At 42.2% G+C, this 19,183-nt stretch overlaps 1 protein-coding gene across 1 annotated transcript in view; it reads left to right on the forward strand.

The window, feature by feature from the left end:
• The first annotated feature begins 2,036 nt into the window (after positions 1–2,036).
• The window catches only part of LOC102222719 (TGF-beta receptor type-1-like), a 35,280-nt gene continuing 18,133 nt past the window's right edge, over positions 2,037–19,183 (forward strand). The window contains exons 1-3 of the mRNA XM_023326272.1: positions 2,037–2,123; positions 17,087–17,335; positions 18,881–19,141. Coding sequence (XP_023182040.1) covers positions 2,060–2,123; positions 17,087–17,335; positions 18,881–19,141 — 574 coding nt within the window. The 5' untranslated portion in view covers positions 2,037–2,059. The remainder of the gene's footprint in view (positions 2,124–17,086; positions 17,336–18,880; positions 19,142–19,183) is intronic.

A 19,183-nucleotide genomic window follows, 5' to 3' on the forward strand; every position in this document is an offset into this window, starting at 1 on the left:
TTGTGAAGTCAGGCAGATTTCAACTTCGATCGAAGAGTAAGGATGGGTGGGGTGGGGCTTCCCCCCCCCTGCCCGGTCCCTTTAGAGAAAAAAAACCGAGCTAGCGCTGTTGCTGAGTTAACGGTCGCTCAACAGCAGCGCGAGCACCTGTTTCAGCTAAGCTAGCGTTAAGTCGTCTCTACTAAGAGCTGAGGGAACTAACCAGTCAGTCTGTTAACAATGATCTTCGAACATAAAACACACACACATATATATATACATACCTTTGAATTTTGTGGACGGATTTTTTTGTTTTCTATCCAGCGTTTCTCAGCGTCCCGAATGACCTGGAGACTTTCTGTTATATGTATACATAAAAGCAAAAGAACAGTACAAGTATTGAATAAGAATCAAGAAAAGTGATATATTTCATTCATTTGTGTTTAGTGAGAAAAAGGACACATTACTAAAAATATGTTCTTACCATTTACTTTGAGAATCTGAGCCGGAAAGGCTTTCCAACCATCCTTCGGTGGTTTCTTCCCAATGACCCCATGTTCCACCCAGCCGATCCTCGGGTCAAAAAGCATTTTTTTGTTTTTCACAAATGTGTCACTGCCCACACTGACCTTATTTTCTTTAACCCACCTAATTAAAACATATATATTTTCTTTTTAGTTCTGCTACCACAAAACAGCTTGCAGCCTCAGGTACGATTTCTTTTCTACGTAAACTTGCGCGAGATTTACATATATGTAATGAGGAATTCGAGACGTCAGTAAAATGAAACATGATTGGATGGACATTTCAGCTCATCCAATCACAGATTAATTGTATGCAGATAAGTATAAGCTAAATACAATTGGAAGCGGTACTGACCATATTACATTGGTTAACAGCAAAACTCACAACAAACACATTTTCACTTGATTTAACTGTTTTGATATCTTATGGGAGAACCGAAAAAAATCAAATGGAGTCTTCAAGAAAGAGAAGCAGGATTTATAAAAAATACTTGCGAAATGACACGGTACCTCTGCCCCGCACAACAAGTTGGCGTTGGAGAACAAGAGAGTAACGGCATCCGCGGATCTGCTTGTGCTAATGCTAAAGATTTTTTGTAAGGTCTTAATATGCATTGTTCAATTTTTAATAAACAAAAAAAAAATTATTTCAATGTTAAAAAAATAAAAATTGAATTACATTACAGATGGGTGTGAGTTGTCATGTTCTCTGTTTTCTGTGTATTTATTTAGAGTTTTCTGTGTCCCCAGTCTCCGTGTTGTCCTGTCTTCCCCTTGATTGTTCCCAGGTGTGTCTCGTTCTGTGATTACCCGCTGTGTATTTAACTCCACCTGTGTTCCTTGTTCCTCGTCGGGTCCTTGTCAATGCGTCTAATGTGCGTGCTGCCTGTTGTTTGGACTGTGTTTTTCTTTATTAAATTCAACTATTCATCTTACCTGGGTCTACAGCATCTGCCTCACCACCCCTCACCGCACCACTTCGTGACATGAGTGTTTACTTATCAGATGTATTCCATTGTTGACATATAACATTTCAAAATATTAAATGTGAATATATATGTTGTACATTCATTAAATATATCTTAAATGTATAACTATAATACATTCAAGTACTTAAAAATATTGAGAAATGTGGGTATGACAGGCAATTTAATGATATTGACATGTGAAAAAAATTATGTGATCACAAGATGCAATTACTGTAGCATTTTAGAGTAATAAGACAAACAATGTATTAGAGCTGTTTGTCTTGTCTTGACTCAGAATATAATTTACTATGAATTGACACTTTATGGATGATTTTGAAATGAGTCATATAACTCACATTTTTGGATTAAAATGTTGCCATTACAGTGAACTGCAAGTGTTTGTTTACAGGGGTGGTACGCTTCTAATTCAATGGGACGGGGTATTAGTCCCTCAACCAATCAGCCTATGCCTTCACTGGAACAGGCGCTGTGAAGGCGGGACTAGATGCTCTGTCAGCCAATAGGCGCTAACCATCCTCTGAGCTTAGAGAAGTTAGCAGACGGGTGCCAGTCTGGTCTGTAGCCACGATGGATGCAGTAGCATGCCTTCTGATGGTCCTTCTGTCCTGGACAAGGTTACATGATATTGACGGTAAGAGTCATGGAGATTTTGGAGCTGTTCGTTCCGCTTTTAAGTGTACTTGTGGGTTTCGCTCTCTACCCGGAGAGCTTCGCTAGTAAAGCTCTTTGTTGAAGAAGCCCGTAAAACGCGGAGTGTATGCAACTAAGATGGCGCAGGGTCTGTGGCCAGCCCGCTGCCGCCTGTCTCAGGAATGTTTATTGTCTGGCTGATGGGGGGGGGGACAAGCAGGGAGCTTTAATCAAACCCGGAGTTAAAAGCCGTGTTGCTGTTCGCGCTGTGGCTAAACTGGCCGGTGTCTGGACTCAGTTCGCCCACAAAGAGCGTTCGGGTCCGCTGTTGTCGGGGAGTTGTCGGCAGTTTAGCTAACACAAAGTTGTCTGGATTTCTCATGTGATGTTTGATTCTGTGAGGTAGAAGTTGCTTATTGACTTTGTGGTCGGATCGTTGCTTCGGGTAGACATTTCAGCTCCAGATATTGCTCTCGAGACATGAATGCGTGCGTGTGTGTGTATAATTCAGTGCGAAGCGATTGTTTCTAACTTACCGCAGTTACTCATTTCACATCTCTTCATTTCACCCTGCCGCGTTGTTGTGGATATTGCAGAAAGCTTTGAGTGCTCTTTGATATCCAACGAGCTATTAAATAATTATTACTGTTTACACATGAACCAGTTGTTACTGTTTAATACCCACCAGAGGGCTGATTTTCAGCAGGTTTCCTTGTTCAGTTCGGCTCTGAGCTTATTAACCACTGAGTTGAAGTTAGCTTCTGATTGGACTAAAGCAGGTGCTTCCAACTCGTCTTCATTTTGAGCCATATCAAGGTATTTAATGTTCTCAAAGGACCGGCTATTACAGAATGTATTGATAAAACCCATTGACAAACTTAAAATGTTAATAAATACCGGTAATAGTGCTTGTTAAAATGAAATAATACGGAACCTTTTTCACATTGGTGTAATTTGGTACTAAGCAGATAAAAACTGTTTTGACTTGGTTGATAAACAATGTTTAAGCATGTTACTGTTTTTTTGAAGGTTCTTATATGTGACCCTGCATCATTAGGTTAAATGCATAAGACTGTTTGAAATAGGCCTTTTATGTTTTTACAGGATAGAGTAATGTTTCACAGGTCATGTTTTTGTTTGCAGAATATACCAGGTTTTGATCTAAACCAGAATAAACAGTTGTTGTGTCCTAAAAAACAATGAAACAGGCCAAGATCTGCCTGTCAGATGTTTACATCAGCACTCTGGAGATATGTTGGTTTAATTTCACTGTAAGTATTGATCGTAGGATCTCAACCAGTGATCTCCTCCCAGTAGAACCTGTTGGTAATCCCAGTGAACACACACATTTCTGTAAGCGTGGATCTCTGTGGACAATGGAGAGCAGAGCCTGGTTTGCTCTAATTTAGCTGGAAGAGTATGGAGACTGTGAAGGGTCTGGCGTTATCTGGGTTATAGATGAGCAACATTTAATTTCCTTGGAGATAAAATAAGTGTCTGCATCTCAATCTGGTCACATTCCAGTGGGTGGTTTACACGATGCTGAGGAGTTTTCCCTTCTCCAGACCCAACGTGCCTCACATGAACATGTATACTAAGAGACAGTATAAATTTTCTCTAACTAATTTGGAGACTAACATGTTTCCTTTGTGCAGAGAGAAAAAGAGACAGGGCGGGCGAGGAAGCGTCAGCATGAATGGAGGAGGGACGTTTTCCATCAGCAAGCAGAACAATCTCAGTCGAAGCAGCTGCTGGCAGGCTCTTCAATGAACCAAATTGTTGGTTCAATTTAGGGAGGGAGGGAAGGAATTCCTCGTCTTTGTCCAGCATCAGGACTGTCACGGCAGGTTGGTGCGTGGCAGCATGGAGCTCGGCCATCTCCACCTGACTAGAGCCCAGTGTGCTGTCTCTGATGAGAACAGAGCCAGGAGATGCTGCCCTTATTTGAAGCATCAGATCTCTGCTGGCCCCGCCGTCATGTTCTGCTCAGCACCACACCCTGCAGCAGCACCAGCACTCACACACACACACACAGCATCGGTGGGCTACGTGGGATTCTCCTCATGCTAACACAGACTGCTTCTAGAGCTACCAGAGAGGAACTGCTCCTGTAGATGTCCAGAGAATGACTCACGTCTGGCTGACTTCCTCTGTTTGCACCATGTCATTACTTCATTCCTCTGCACAGTCAGCTCACTGCTGAGCTGCTGTCCTGGACCAGACGATTAATCGAAAGAATAATTAATCGAGTAATCGGATAAATTTTTTTTGATGAAATAAAATATCGGTAAATCTAGCATAACAGCAGTGTTACTATCAACATCAGTCTAATTTTTCATATTTGAGCATCCCTAACAATCACTTTTCTGTAGTTTAGAAAATTAACAATAATAGCTCACTTTCTTAGTTAACCTGAAGAAAATTTATACAGAAATCTGAAATTATATTCAATTTAATAATCATGAGGCAGGCCTACAAATACGCTTATAAAAAATGTCAATGCTCCAGCTTTTAGTTTATGTATTCATCTTCAGTCAATTTAATAAATGAACTCTCACCTTGCCCAGCCATTTATAGCTCTTTTGTCCATATTAAAAACCGGAACATTTTATGCTAAATAATAAAACATAATTTAATGAAGCGTTGAGGCAGATACATTTTCCTCGAGGAATTTTAATAATCAAGGTACTCGAATCATTCGAGGAATTGCAACAGCCCTAAATACAAGCACGCTCTCTAAAAGATCAATAAACTAATTTCTACAGAACATTTAACACTGGAACTTGGAAGATATTTTAAATATTCAAAATACATAAGCAGACTATAAATAAATAAAATAGATTATGAAGTCTCTGTAAACAAACTTACCCTATAAAATATACTGGCTAAACTGCCAGGTAGGACTTTAAATGGGAAAAAAGTGCAAACTTACTGTGTGCTGGGTGTCAAAAGTTTGCAGGATCCTTTGAAAATCCATCCATCCATCCATCCATCTTCTTCCGCTTATCCGAGGTCGGGTCGCGGGGGTAGCAGCTTCAGAAGGGGGGCCCAGACTTCCCTCTCCCCAGCCACTTCTTCTAGCTCCTCCGGGGGAATCCCGAGGCGTTCCCAGGCCAGCCGAGAGACATAGTCCCTCCAGCGTGTCCTGGGTCTTCCCCGGGGCCTCCTCCCGGTGGGACGTGCCCGGAACACCTCACCAGGGAGGCGTCCAGGAGGCATCCTGACCAGATGCCCGAGCCACCTCAACTGGCTCCTCTCGATGTGAAGGAGCAGCGGCTCTACTCTGAGTCCCTCCCGGATGACTGAGCTTCTCACCCTATCTCTAAGGGAGAGCCCAGCCACCCTACGGAGAAAACCCATTTCGGCCGCTTGTATCCGCGATCTCGTTCTTTCGGTCATGACCCAAAGCTCATGACCATAGATGAGGGTGGGAACGTAGATCGACCGGTAAATCGAGAGCTTCGCTTTTTGGCTCAGCTCTCTCTTCACCACGACGGACCGGTACAGCGCCCGCTTGACAGCAGACGCTGCGCCAATACGCCTGTCGATCTCCCGCTCCCTTCTTCCCCCATTCGTGAACAAGATCCCGAGATACTTAAACTCCTCCACTTGGGGCAGGACACCCCCCCTCACCCGGAGAAGGCACTCTACCCTTTTCCGGCTCAAGACCATGGCCTCGGATTTGGAGGCACTGATCCCCATCCCGTGCCTCCAAATCCGCAGGGTTTAAGGATTGGATGATTACAGTTTAGGTACAGATACATGTTTGTTGTGTTGCCGTGTTCAGTTGCTACAGTTTTACGACACAGGTTCATTCAGACTGTCACGTTCGGCTTTTAAACCAGCGTTTCTCTGACTCGCTCCTCCTGACCGGGCTTAATGCTGCACTCTGTACTGGACCATGAGCCTGGCAGGTAACTGATGCCAGAGTTCACTCATCCTTATGGACTCGGCACACGAGACCAGTGCCACTCCCTCTCCACTCATCTGCTATGGAACTTGTGTGGAGAGGTGACAGTTTCTTGTCCTTGAGCTTTTGCATGTAGATGCGCTTACCTGGGCACATCTGTTGAAGAATGTTAACTTTTGTTCACTTTTCTCGTGTTTACCCCGAGTGAATTTCTGCTACTGTTTGCCACTGGTCTTATGTTGAAATGGGTTTCAGTTTCCTTAGAGGTCTGAGTTTAGGATTTAAAAAACATGGAAAGAGTCCAGGATTATTCCATTTCTGTTCCTTATCTCATTCTTTTAGTCTTTTTGGGATTCTTTTTCCAACTGAGCTCAAAACAAAGTGCTTTGGACTGGTTGTTGCTATGGTTACAGACAGTTTTCAGATGTGATGTGTCTTCTGCATTAGAAGAAGAAAACTAAAAGTGATTTGATGTGGTGATCAGTAATGTGATGCAATAGCTCTTCTGGGTTCATGGGACATTTCATCTGTCTCAGTGGGGATTGTAGTCATGGTGCAGTTACAAGGTTGTAGGTTTGATTCCAGCTTGCTCATGTCACCTGTTGACTACCTGTTCATCTCTACATGTGACCTCATCTGACTGCATCATGTGAAAGTAGATGAATATTTTTCTCATGTTATCTGGGATGTTTTAGTTTCTTCTGCTGGGAGACAACATTGCATGTGTTATGTGATTCTACCAAATGCTTGTGTTGTGTAGCATTTTCCTTGTGTGTGTACGTGTGTGTCAGCACACTCAGTGTCTCAGAGTGGAGGAATGTCAGGCATGTGGGCGACCCCGGCTGCCTGTTGTCTAAGTGCAGGAACCACAACTAATTAGAAGGGTTTTCTAGATGCTAGTAGCTGCTGGATCCAAAGGGACAAATGCAATAATGAGGCCCAGGAGTAAATGAATGTTTGAGCTCCACAGAGATGGGCTGTCTTTGTAAAAGTTCAGGTAAGCCTGCTCCTACAGAAGCAGATATTGTTCTCATACTGGACACCTTTCATCAGATCAGATTATCCTTAGAATGGTTTTACCTTGACTTAATGCAGACTGAAGATAATTATTATTATGCTTTTTGTAGAAACCATATGCCCATTTGCTAGGTGTGGTTTACCTTGTTGCTGGGGTAACACCTAGCAACAACAGAGTTGCTAGGTGTGTTTCAGATCTCCTCCTCAGCTGATCATTTAGTGTTAATCTGGACATAACTGGGTTTTAACCTATCAGTTAATGTTCAATAGAATACATGGATCGTATGTGTTTCTGGTTGTCCAAACCTTCGTGGAAGGAAATGACAGCATGGCCGCCAGTGTTCCCTTTGACAAACACCAACTTAAGTCAGCTTCAATGTTGACAGTAAAGTGTGAAGCAGCTACTTCAGGGCCTTTAGTCAACCTGAACAAGAGGCTGACTGTGGAGGTCCTGCTGGGTGTAACAGAGACAACTTGGCTGAGGACAGAGGAGGACACAGTGGGACAGTGGGATGGCGCTGCAGGACCCAGACAGCCTGGGTGAACTACGACTCATCTGCCTCAAACATTCTCACTTTTGCTGCTCACATCCCACATTCCCTTCTCAATTCTGCCAACTTCTCTCTCTATGTGTAATTATGTGTGTGTGTGGGGGGGTGTTCTTTAATTTCATTTGTCACTGACATGGATATTTGCACAGCATTTTAGAAATAATCTTTGAACATCCCAACAACCAGTCCTGTATCAGTTGGTGTGATGAAGCCAGCAAGATGCTGCTGACGATTGGCTCTGATTGGTCAGTTTTTAATGGAAGTTCTTCTATAGCGTTCCATTTGAGGACTGACCTGGTAACAGAAACCAGATCTGGCTAACCTGGGGCTCTAGGACAACATGAGGTGGATGTTTTAAAGAGGCTGCCTGGAATTTGTTTGACCTTATTTGTTGAATCTTTTTTCCCTTATAAAGTACTAAGTTATGCAAGTCTGTGTTGTGTGTGGGCTGGAGCAGCTGTCTATCCTTTAGGTCAGACTTCTGTATATTTATAAGAGGAGACAGATGCTCTACCTTGTCCTCCCCGGGCTGGTCCGTCCATCTGTCCTTCTCTTTGTCCATTGGTCTCAGCTGTTTCTCTTGACAGGCTGGATTTGTGGTATTAAATAGTTTTCATAATGATTGGTTGGAACAATTGAAGCTCTCTGCAGGTACAGGAATTCCATATCCTCGTTTATTAGTGAGCTATTAAAGTTAGAGAGTAAAGGCTCACCGTAGAACGTCTGGGCTTTTTAAAACCAGACCCACTGTTGTCCTGTCTGGCTCCTCATCTGCACTCTACTCTGAATAAAGCAGTGTGTGGGCGGGGGGGGTGTGGGGGGGGGGGGGGGGTGCGTGTGAGTATGTGTGTTATAAGGAACGTCTGGTATGTGTTGCTCATCTTTCACTCCAGTTTGGACATAGGAGAAAACAATTGAGCAGAGCAGATAGCAACCTTACCGCTTCACTAGTTGTTTCGGTGGGAGTGAGGGGTGGATGGGGTCATGCGTGTCTGTGGCTGAGGGCCCCCATTCTCAGCATAAATCGATCACATCTAGTACGGACAAAGGTCTGACCAGAATGGGCAGATGGGGGTTGGATGGGGGTCATGGCCTATGGAAATTTTTTGAGGTTATAAAAGGCAGGCTGGTGCAGAGAAATGTATTCTTTCTTTTGCACACACAGTGTGATGGCTGCAGTTACAGCCACACAAATGTGGTAATATTCACTCTCACCACATGCAATAAGTTCATTTCACTTATATTTGGATTTCTTTAAGTTTAGGATTTAATTTACAGAATAACTGGTTTTGTTTAGAAAGCAACACATCACAGTGTATTCTAGAATAAGTGCGCACATTTTAGTTTATATTGTTGTGTTTTGCTTGATTTAATCTTTGTTTTGTTTCTGAGTTTAAGTGCTGGCTGCCCAATCCTTAGGAGAGCAGAGAGGTGGAGAAGGGGTGGAGCAAGCCAGCTGAGACTGCAAATTGGTTCACACCATTACTCATCATCCAGAGGGGGGGAATGGGATTCGCTATGTTAGTTTCAGTTAGGTTTCTGTGTATTTTCCCCTTTGTGTTTTGTATGTGGCCTGATCAGCCAGTATTTAAGTCCCCTTTTGTCTCTGTTTGGGAGGTCTGTTTTTTGAGTTAGTCTGAGTTGATGTCTGTTACTTTGACCTCTTTTATGGGCCCAAATTTTGTCATTTTTTCTATTATTTACCCAAGTTTTGTTTTGGGTTAAATAAAACAATTATTTTTGACTTTGAACCGGTGCCTGGCTGTTCCTTAACTGCTCGGTCCATCACACACAGATACTCTCATTTGAACACAATGATCACGAGTGTGTGTGTGCGCGTGTGGATGGGGGGGGGGGGGGGGGGGCACTATGTGCATGTCAAACTTTTAAATATGTTTCTCATTTATTTGTCTACATTTAGGCATCAGAATTAATAAAATTATCACGTTGGATTCATGACAAGATGATGGATTCAAATTAAGAACTGCAGTTTCATATATTTAATATGAATGCAACACTGGACGTTTAACAGCAATTAGAGCCTCTGGAACTAACGGTATGCAAGTAAATTGCCTCTTTGAGGCCTTTTTTTTTTATCAAACTCATGTAATGATTTGAATTGATGAATTCAAATCTTTTCAAGATGCTTGTGAGACATGCAAATTAATTAATTTGATCATCTGTTGAAGCAGCTACAAAGTAAATTATTTTAATTAGGACTGTTGTAAACAATTATTTTAGTAATCAAGTAATCGAATAAAAAAATGTATAAAGTTAGGTATTGGTACATACTGTCACATTGGCAGTATTAATATCGGATATCAACATAGGCCCAATTTTTTACATTTGTGCATCCCTAATAATTACTTCTCTGTAGTTTAGAAAATTAACTTGTAACAATTATAGCTCAATTTTTAAGTTAACCTGGACGCAAATTATTCAAAAATCATAAATTATATTAAATTTAATAATAAAGCACACACAAAGTGTCACAAAGAGACTTCTAATAATTCTGCTTTTGATTTATGTCTTACTCTTCTGTCAGTTTAATAGATGAACTTTCACTTTGCCCAGACATTTATAGTTTTGTGTCCATATGAGCGACATATCTTTGGTAACTTCGTCATACACAGAAACACATCTGCCAGCTATGTACCGCCACTCATATGTTGCGACCGGGATGGTAGGAAATTTATTTTTCTAAGTTTTTCACAGAACGCCTATTGGTCCTGTGAGAAATCAATGAAAATCCCTTTATTCACTTATTCATCAACAACTCATAGGCGGAAGTGAGAATGTGGCACAATGCAAATGATCATCCGTCTGGAATATGGTGGCTAAAACGTAAAATATAATTTAAGCTTTGAGGCAGATAATTTGCCTTGAGGAATTTTAATAATCACAGTATTGTAATCATTTGAGGAATTACTACAGCCTTACAAATTGTACCACCCAATGTTCTTTTATAAGCAAGATACTACAGTTCAGTCTGTTGTTGAAAGCATCATCTGTATCTGTATTTTGACAAACTAAGTTGCATGAGGGACAGTTGTCTGAGCAAGTAGCATTGGGTCACACATAGGCTGTCATGACAAAGCTCAGCGTTCAGACAGACAGGAAGTGACTGATTCAGAAAGCCCAGACCATACACACACACACGCACACGCCCACACACAGACTGCACAGCTCACAAACATCCATCGTAGCTGTTTGAAAGATTGCTCTGATGTGATGTGGTTAAGCCATGGCTCTGTATTGCTCTGATTATACAACATCTCCAGACTCAGTGGAATGTAACCAACAGCTAGTTCTACATTCCACATGATATAGAATGTGTTCTGCAGTGAACTCTCAAATAACACAAGTGAAGTATTAGAATAGCATGGAGTTTAGCATGTTTGTCACTCATTTCAGAAAGTGGCTCATATTTTGTATGAATGTATCCTACATAGAGTGAAATATGTCAGTCATTTAAGTCTTGTTATTTTGGGGAATGTAGACGCTGAAAACCCAAAGTTTTTCTCTCCAGATGGCTATTGCTGTTTCCTCTTCATATGACCAGTGGTCAGTGGTTAGGCATCACATGATGTGAAGAACACAGTCACAGAATATAAACACTGTGGCATGATTTCAGCTTTCACATCCTCATTAACTTGAGGCAGAGCATTTCTGAGTCCATTCATCTCTGCTTTTAGATAAAGGAACAACAGTGTGTTCTGAACACACACACACACAGCAGCTTCAAGGAATTGATGTTACACTCTGCTCCTCATAGCTGAACTAATAACAATCCCATTAGAGGACTGGTGCACTTGGGACTCATTCAGCAGAGAGTATTGGAAGATGTCTGGACCAGCTTCTTCTGACTCTTCACTGAGATGTTAGAAAATGTTCTAGAGACAAGATGAGAGTTTCATCAGAGGCTTTTTGCTCTGAAAATGTTAGATTAGCAGTTTGAACACTTACGCCAGACTGCTGTTCTTAGATTTTAGTTCAGCATTCAACACTGTCATCCCATCACAACTCATTACCAAACTCACAGACCTCGGCATCAGTTCACTCATGTGTAACTGGTTGCTCGACTTCCTGACCAGTCGACCTCAACATGTCCGGCTGGACAACCACTTCTCATCCACCATCATCATAAACACCGGAGTGCCACAAGGCTGTGTGATGAGTCCCTTCCTCTACTCCCTCTTCACCTACGACTGCAGACCTGTCCATGGCTCTAACGCCATCATCAAGTTTGTAGACGACACCACAGTGATCGGCCTCATCAGAGATAATGACGAGGCCGCTTACAGGGAGGAGGTAGACCGTCTGGCTGAGTGGTGTGACAAAAACAACCTGCAGCTGAACACCGAGAAGACCAAGGAGCTTATCGTGGACTTCAGGAGGAACGCTGGAGGAACCTACATCCACCCATCCACATTAAAGGGACAGTGGTGGAGCGTGTGGACACCTTAAAGTTCCTGGGAGTCCACATCTCCGAGGACCTGACCTGGACGACCAGCTGCTCCAAACTCATTAAGAAGGCGCATCAGCGCCTCTTCTTCATGAGGACCCTGAGGAAGAACCACCTGTCCTCAGAGATCCTCACGAACTTCTACTGCTGCACCATTGAGAGCATCCTCACCAACTGTATTACAGCTTGGTACGGGAACTGCTCTGTCTCCGACCGGCAGGCGCTGCAGAGGGTGGTGAAAACTGCCCAGTATATCGCCGGGGCACCGCTCCCTGCCATCAAGGACATCTACAGGAAGCAGTGTTTGAAAATGGCTGGGAAAATCACAAAGACTCCACTCACCCAGCACACACACTCTTTTCCCTCCTGCCCTCTGGGAGGCGCTACAGAAGCCTACAGACCAGAACCACCAGGCACCAGAACAGCTTCTTCCCCCCAGCTGTCACGCTTTTGAACGCCTCCTGACATAAAACATAAACTATAAGGACTGTACTCCCCTATCCTCTCATACCACAATAACACATGGACTATCCTCACACACACACACACACACACACACACACACACACACATCACGGACTGTTTTCTTCACACACACATACAACCTGTAAATTTTATCTGCCATTATTTATCTTGTATTATATTATATACATATATAATCCATTCCCTAACATTCTTGTATATTCTGTATAATCTGTGCATATAGCTCCCATATTTTTATTTATACACAATATCTATATCTCTTTGCTGTAACCCCTTATAGTCCATACATACATAGTCTTGTACATCTGTAAATAAATATTTATATCTCGTAGAGCACTTCTGGATAGATGCAAACTACATCTCGTTGCTTGTACTTGTGACAGTGCAATGACAATAAAGTTGAATTCTATTCTATTCTAGACCAGGACGCTGCTTCTGCAAGCCTTTGCTACTGCCCTGTAATATCTGGCGATTCACCCTAACCTTAAGAGCCAGAGGTGGAAACCCCTGGTGGAGACCTCAACCTACACCTTAGTCCTAAACCTAATCCCTAACCCATAAACCATCTCTTCTTATAGGGTCTCCAGGTTTGGTCCCCACAATGTGGTATATTTTTTAGGAAAATGGCCTTTACACTATATCATAAACAAGGCCTCATGCACACAGAGACACACATTTACATTGAGTCATAACCAGAAGACTTTAGCGGATGAAGCAGCAGCTAAGCAGTTGATGTGTTAAGTGTGCAAACAGCTGAATGAAATCAATCTAATCTCCGTCCTTTTGCTCATTTCTGCCACACCTTCTATTTCATTTGCTCTCAGCTTCATCTGATTGGGCTGCCTCCACATAATGTGGTGTGAAGTGTCCTCCAGGGGACATGTGCAGCTTTGTGTTTATTACCAGGAGTCATGAAGCATCTCCATTCCCCCACTGCAGCTAATGTGTTTGTGGCCAACCTGAAGCAGGCAGTATGCAGCAACCATTTAGCTGATTATGATGAGTGGGCTGGAGCGAGTGAAGGGGAAGCAAGATAAATGTATGTGGCAGTACTGGGGAGTGCAAGGAGCCTAGAAGATGACTGAAATGAAAAGTTGGGATGCAGTCTGTTCTAATCTAATCTAATCCATGGACTCTCAGCAGAGGCCAGGAAGCAGAGAGAAATGGTCAAACACAGTGAGTTGACATGGATCAAATCAATATCCATTTCATTCCTTCACCATAACACATAAAGCAGCCTAGGCCAGGGAAACAGGGGGATTTACAGTTTAGATCCTGCTGAAGAGTTTGTGGCCATTACTGTGAGCAGAAAGCTCTGCTTAAGTGTTTTTACATCTCATCTGAATCCTTTATACATGAATTACCAGCAATATGTCTGCACTAAGAAGAGAAAAGAAATCAGGACTTCTATATTGGATTTATTTTATTAGCAGAAGGCTGTATAGTAGCCATTTGAGCAGCACAGCTGGCTGAGCTAGCAGGGACAAACCTCTCTGTCCTCACAGCGCTGCTCTGACATAACTGTCACATGATCAACCTCCTCCAATCCAAACAAACGGCAACAAGTTGGAAATAAATATCAGTTTTTAATGTCGGCCCACTTTTATTTATCGGACCAATACCGATATGTCAACACTGATGTATGTGCCAATATTTTGTGTATCTCTACCAACAACAGCACTAGGTGAGTCTGAGCTAGTGGTGGGCATTTATCATATCGTTTTATTTTTTATACTGAAAAATTTCTTGTCATGATAAGAATTTTGATTTATCGTTGTCACAATAAATTTCAGTTAATGTTTAAAACACTGACCAAAATGCTAATTTTATTATTTTCTCCCAAAATTTCTATATATATATATATATATATATTTTTTACAAGATCATCAATAAAAATAAGTTTATTTGCAAATATGATGAAATAAAGTCTCTATGTTCAAATTAGTGATATAAATCACACTTCTTTAAATGTGCAGTGTCCTAAAGGAACCCATTTTAAATGGGAATGTTTTTCCAAGACCATCATTTATCTTTGTGAATGCTGTGCCTGCAGTTCGCTAAAATGGAAGTGGTAGTTTTAAAAAAAAAAAAAAAAACCCATAATTGTCATGTTCCGTGTTTTTCTGTGTGTTTATTTTGAGTTTCCTGTGTCTCAGTGTTGCCCTGTCTTCCTCTTGATTGTTCCCAGGTGTGTCTCGTTCTGTGATTACCCCCTGTGTATTTAACTCCACCTGTGTTCCTTGTTCCTCGTCGGGTCCTTGTCTTGCAATCATCTAATGTGCGTTCGTGTTGTTTCCGTTGTCCATTCCTTTTTACGGTTGCTACCGGCGTCGAGCCCTGTTTTCCGCTCGGCCGTGCTGCCCGTTATTTTGGACTGTGTTTTGCTGGACATTCCCCATTAAAATCATTCATTTATCACAGCCTGGGTCTACAGCGTCTGCCTCACCACCTCAACACACCGCTTCATGACAATAATTGTAGTCGTTATCAGAGTAGTCCTACAAAATATAGTGATAAAATTGAAAGTCCGTTAGTCTGAGCTACCTGGCAGAAAGGTGGGCTAATATACTGGAACCACTGCATACATCCTGTCGACAGAAACCAGCAGTTCTGTAGCAAATGTCAGAAATGGCACCGGCAGACCATGTCTGACATGATGCTTTAATGCACTACCGAAAAGCTATCAGTTTTTCATCAAAACAGACTTGGTTTAACTGACTAAGGAGTGGGCGGTGAGTGTAGCAGATGGAAACTCACACACTCTAGTATGTGAACTCTACTACACTGTGTTTCATACTGGAAGCATGTCTGGGCCGGTCCAGGCCCCTGTCTGGAGACGCAGACCAGAATGCATTTTATCCCCATCTCCAACCCAGCTGATGCATCACTGGATGGTCTGAAGAGTTTCTGACTTCAGGATTGTATGGTTTTCTGAGACTCACTGAAATATTCTGACACTGTCTGGAAGTCGATCAGTGATTGATCAGATGTAAGGTAGGCATGAGAAGATTCAGAAGAGGCATGAATCAGAGCTTTCCAGGTGGCAGGGATTCGTCCTGGAGCCAGTGGGTTGCTCTGTCGTGTCTTTGAGCATCAAGAACACTTTTAGGGTTCACCCGCATTGCCTGCTGGTGGGGGTCAGAGAAAACTGCTATGCTCCTCAAACTGTGGTATGAGGACCGCTGCTGGGTTGTGTGCTACGTTCAGTGGTTCTCAAAAAAATGTCACTGTTGACTATTTACCAGGCAAATATGAGCAACTGGATGATTAGAAGCCAAGCTGTGCTGTAAAGCAAACTAGGAATATGAATTGTTCCAGGGCATTGATCATGGGGAGGGACTTCATATTCTAACAGAAGAGCACATGAACTGTGTTATAACTGAAGCCATCAGCCATGTTGGATTTGAGGGTCTGAGCTGGTGAGAAATGACCAGTTTTCCAAATTGAAATTTCTATTTTCCTTTTTCAGACATGTAACTAGAAAAATGTGACTAAAGAGAAGAAATTGGTAGCAAAATCAAATTAAACCTTCAGCTCAACCTTTAATGCAAATAAGATGACATTTAGTTTGTTCCTGTTTGACACTGAACTAGTAGTAGGCTTGATTCACACTGCAGCTTTAAGTGACCCAAATCTCATTTTTACCATAATACGACCTGTATCTGATCTTTTTACAACAGTCTAAACAATACAGCTCGGATTTTTAGAAATGCAACCCAGACCACTTTGATATGTGGTTTTAAGTCTGATATGTATCTGACCTTTTCAAAGTTGACCAATGTCTGTACAGCCATTCATCCAACCTGAACATTGTTAACACTTGACAAACATCACTGAAGGTGTGAAGAAAAACAACAACCATGATGGACGATAATGAGGATGAAGTTGTTAATGTGCTGGCTCTGGTTGGATAACAACTATAAGAAGTTGGAGCTTGTGATAAGCTCCAACTGGTCGATCTTATCTTGTGATAAGCTCCACCATTAGCATCAATGTTTATTTCCACAAACACTAGCATGTTCCTACATTTTTGGTTAGCAAAGAATGTTTGAGATTTTTAAAAAAAACGACACAATATAAAATGCCCTGTTATAAAGTAGTTCTGTTTGGAGCTTGGCGTGTGTGTGTGTGTGTGTGTGCGTGTTAATGTGGAGGATAAGTCAGTAAAGTCACTAGCCTGAATGTAAAGTGTGACAAGGTCCGACTTGTTAAGCTGGGAAATGAAGGGAACTGGTTAGAAGTATTTTCCAGATCTTGAAGAAAAATGAACAGAGTATTAAATTTTTTTTACAGTCTCCTCCTTCCCTCCAACTGTATTTAATCACTATTAGATAAATAAATCAGAGTTATGGTTTTATTCATATTCTAGCTGCCCTGCTCCTTCAGCTGTTCCCAGTCATGACTGGATGGATATGTTCCCTCTCCTCAGGTTTCCTTTAGTTTGTGTGGCTGAAAAAGAGAAGAGCTTTGTAGAATATGTTTCCTGTGCCATGCTGCACAGACTTTAGGTGTAACCTTGCTCTTGGATCCCTCTGCAGCCCTCCAGTGTTACTGTGACCGCTGCAGCGCCAACTCCAGCTGCACCACAGATGGCGTCTGCTTTGTGGCCATTAAGAAGTCGGGGAGCCAGCAGATCTCAGAACAGCGTCAGTGCATACATGACAGCGAACTGATCCCTCGAGACAGACCCTTTGTATGCGCCCCAAACTCCAGAACGGACACCGGCATCTTCCCCATGTGCTGCTCGTCTGACTACTGCAACAAGGAGCCGAATTTCACAGTCTTTCGTAGGTATCCACACCAACACCTCACACAACAGCTGCTTACGTACAGCTTCTAGACTTTTCAACAAAAATAATCCAGCCGATGTGACCAAACTCATCTGGGAATAAACAGATGTGTTTGAATAAAGCGCTGAGTTAAAATAACTGAATGTCTGGTTGCCTTGGATTTAGGCCTGTTGTAGTGAAACCAGCTTTGGGGAGATAAAGAGCTCAGACTGTGACCTCTTTAAAGATGGAACATTTTTCACCTGAGACTCTTCAAACAGAGCTGGGCCAAGGACACACAATCACAGAAATTAAATTATAAAGGCAGACTTTTAACAGAATTCAAGTGGGTGAGTCCCAAAGAGTCCTGCAAAGAAATCCTGACATTGATTCACTGATCTGTATGTCACCTTTAATCTTAATGAACCCATCAACCCACCATGGAAGCCTGAAGGCCTAGCTTGCATTTCACCAAAGTGTGATCAGATCCATAATTTATTTTGGAAGTCCATGCCTGAAGTTCTCTGTTTGTCTGAGATCTGGTTAATAATAATATCCCACCTGTGAATGTGCCAGACCATGATATCTTTAGAACAGAGGGGTGTGTGTGTGTTTGTGTGGGGGAATAGAAAGTGTCGTTTAATAGAACAGCTATGTTCACTTACCATCGAGTAAGTGAACATAGCGTATCGGTCTATTATCGGTCTTAAGATTTCTCTCTCACCACAGATGTCAACAACACTTACTATGCTTAAAGAATGTGACACAAAGAAGAAAATCTCCTGTTAACAAGAGATTTCATCTTTACCTGGCTCACCAAAACTAATGCTAAGCACTTTAGTAATAGTTCATATGTTTTAGAAACAATACTCAATTACTCAACATATGTGTTGTAGTAATCGAGATCACTCAACTGAAACGGTGATGTGGAAAACCTGAAATCAAATTTGGATACAGTTGGTGTTGGTGCTATCTTTATTGATTTCCAGAAAGCTTTCAACATCATGTATTGCTTAATAAATTGTCTTATTTGATCTATTCTTTTAGGTGGATTAAACTGCATTAATTTCATGTTTAACAAAGTGTATGAGGGTACAGAACAGCTATGGGGTGCCACAGGGGTCCGTGTTGGGACCTTTGCTTTTCAGCTTGTTGTTCATTAATGACTTACAGAATGATGGTCAGATGTACATATATGCAGATGATGCAGTCTTGTTGCTATTGCTAAAAAAGCAGCACACAAACAGCTGCAATGTGCGATGTTAATAACTGGATTCAGAGATCTCACTTGGATCTGAATATGTTCAGCTGTGTGGAAGTACTTCCAAAAAAAATCCAACTGCTGACAGGGATTCTAGTGACGTCAAAAAACTAGAGCAGAGTTTTGTTCTTCTGTGACGTCACAGGAAGTCCTGCTGTGACTCCTCCCTTCTGGGAGCTGTGCATAAACAGCTTAAATGCTGTGAGTTTTTACCTGTCTGTTGCTCTTCAGTTTTTCTTGTTCCGCCATGTCTGGGCCCAAGACATGACATATTCCTCTGCTTTCTTCTTTGTGTGTTGTAGCAGAAGAAGAAAAGCCCCAGTCTTTGGGCCCCGTGGCCCTCGCTGCGGTGATTGCATGCCCAGTGTGTGTGCTGTGTCTGCTGCTCATTTTGGCATTCTACATCTGCCACAACCAAAGAGGTCTGGGTGCTGGCGGAGCAGGGGCCCTCCACCACCGTGTGCCCAATGAGGAGGACCCATCCATGGATCACCCCTTCATCACTGTTGGAACAACACTCAAAGACCTCATCTATGACATGACCACATCCGGCTCTGGATCAGGTACTGCTCATTTATCTGCACTTGCATTTCAGTTTTTAACTA

This window comes from Xiphophorus maculatus, chromosome 21, assembly GCF_002775205.1.
Source record: "Xiphophorus maculatus strain JP 163 A chromosome 21, X_maculatus-5.0-male, whole genome shotgun sequence".
NCBI lineage: Eukaryota > Metazoa > Chordata > Actinopteri > Cyprinodontiformes > Poeciliidae > Xiphophorus > Xiphophorus maculatus.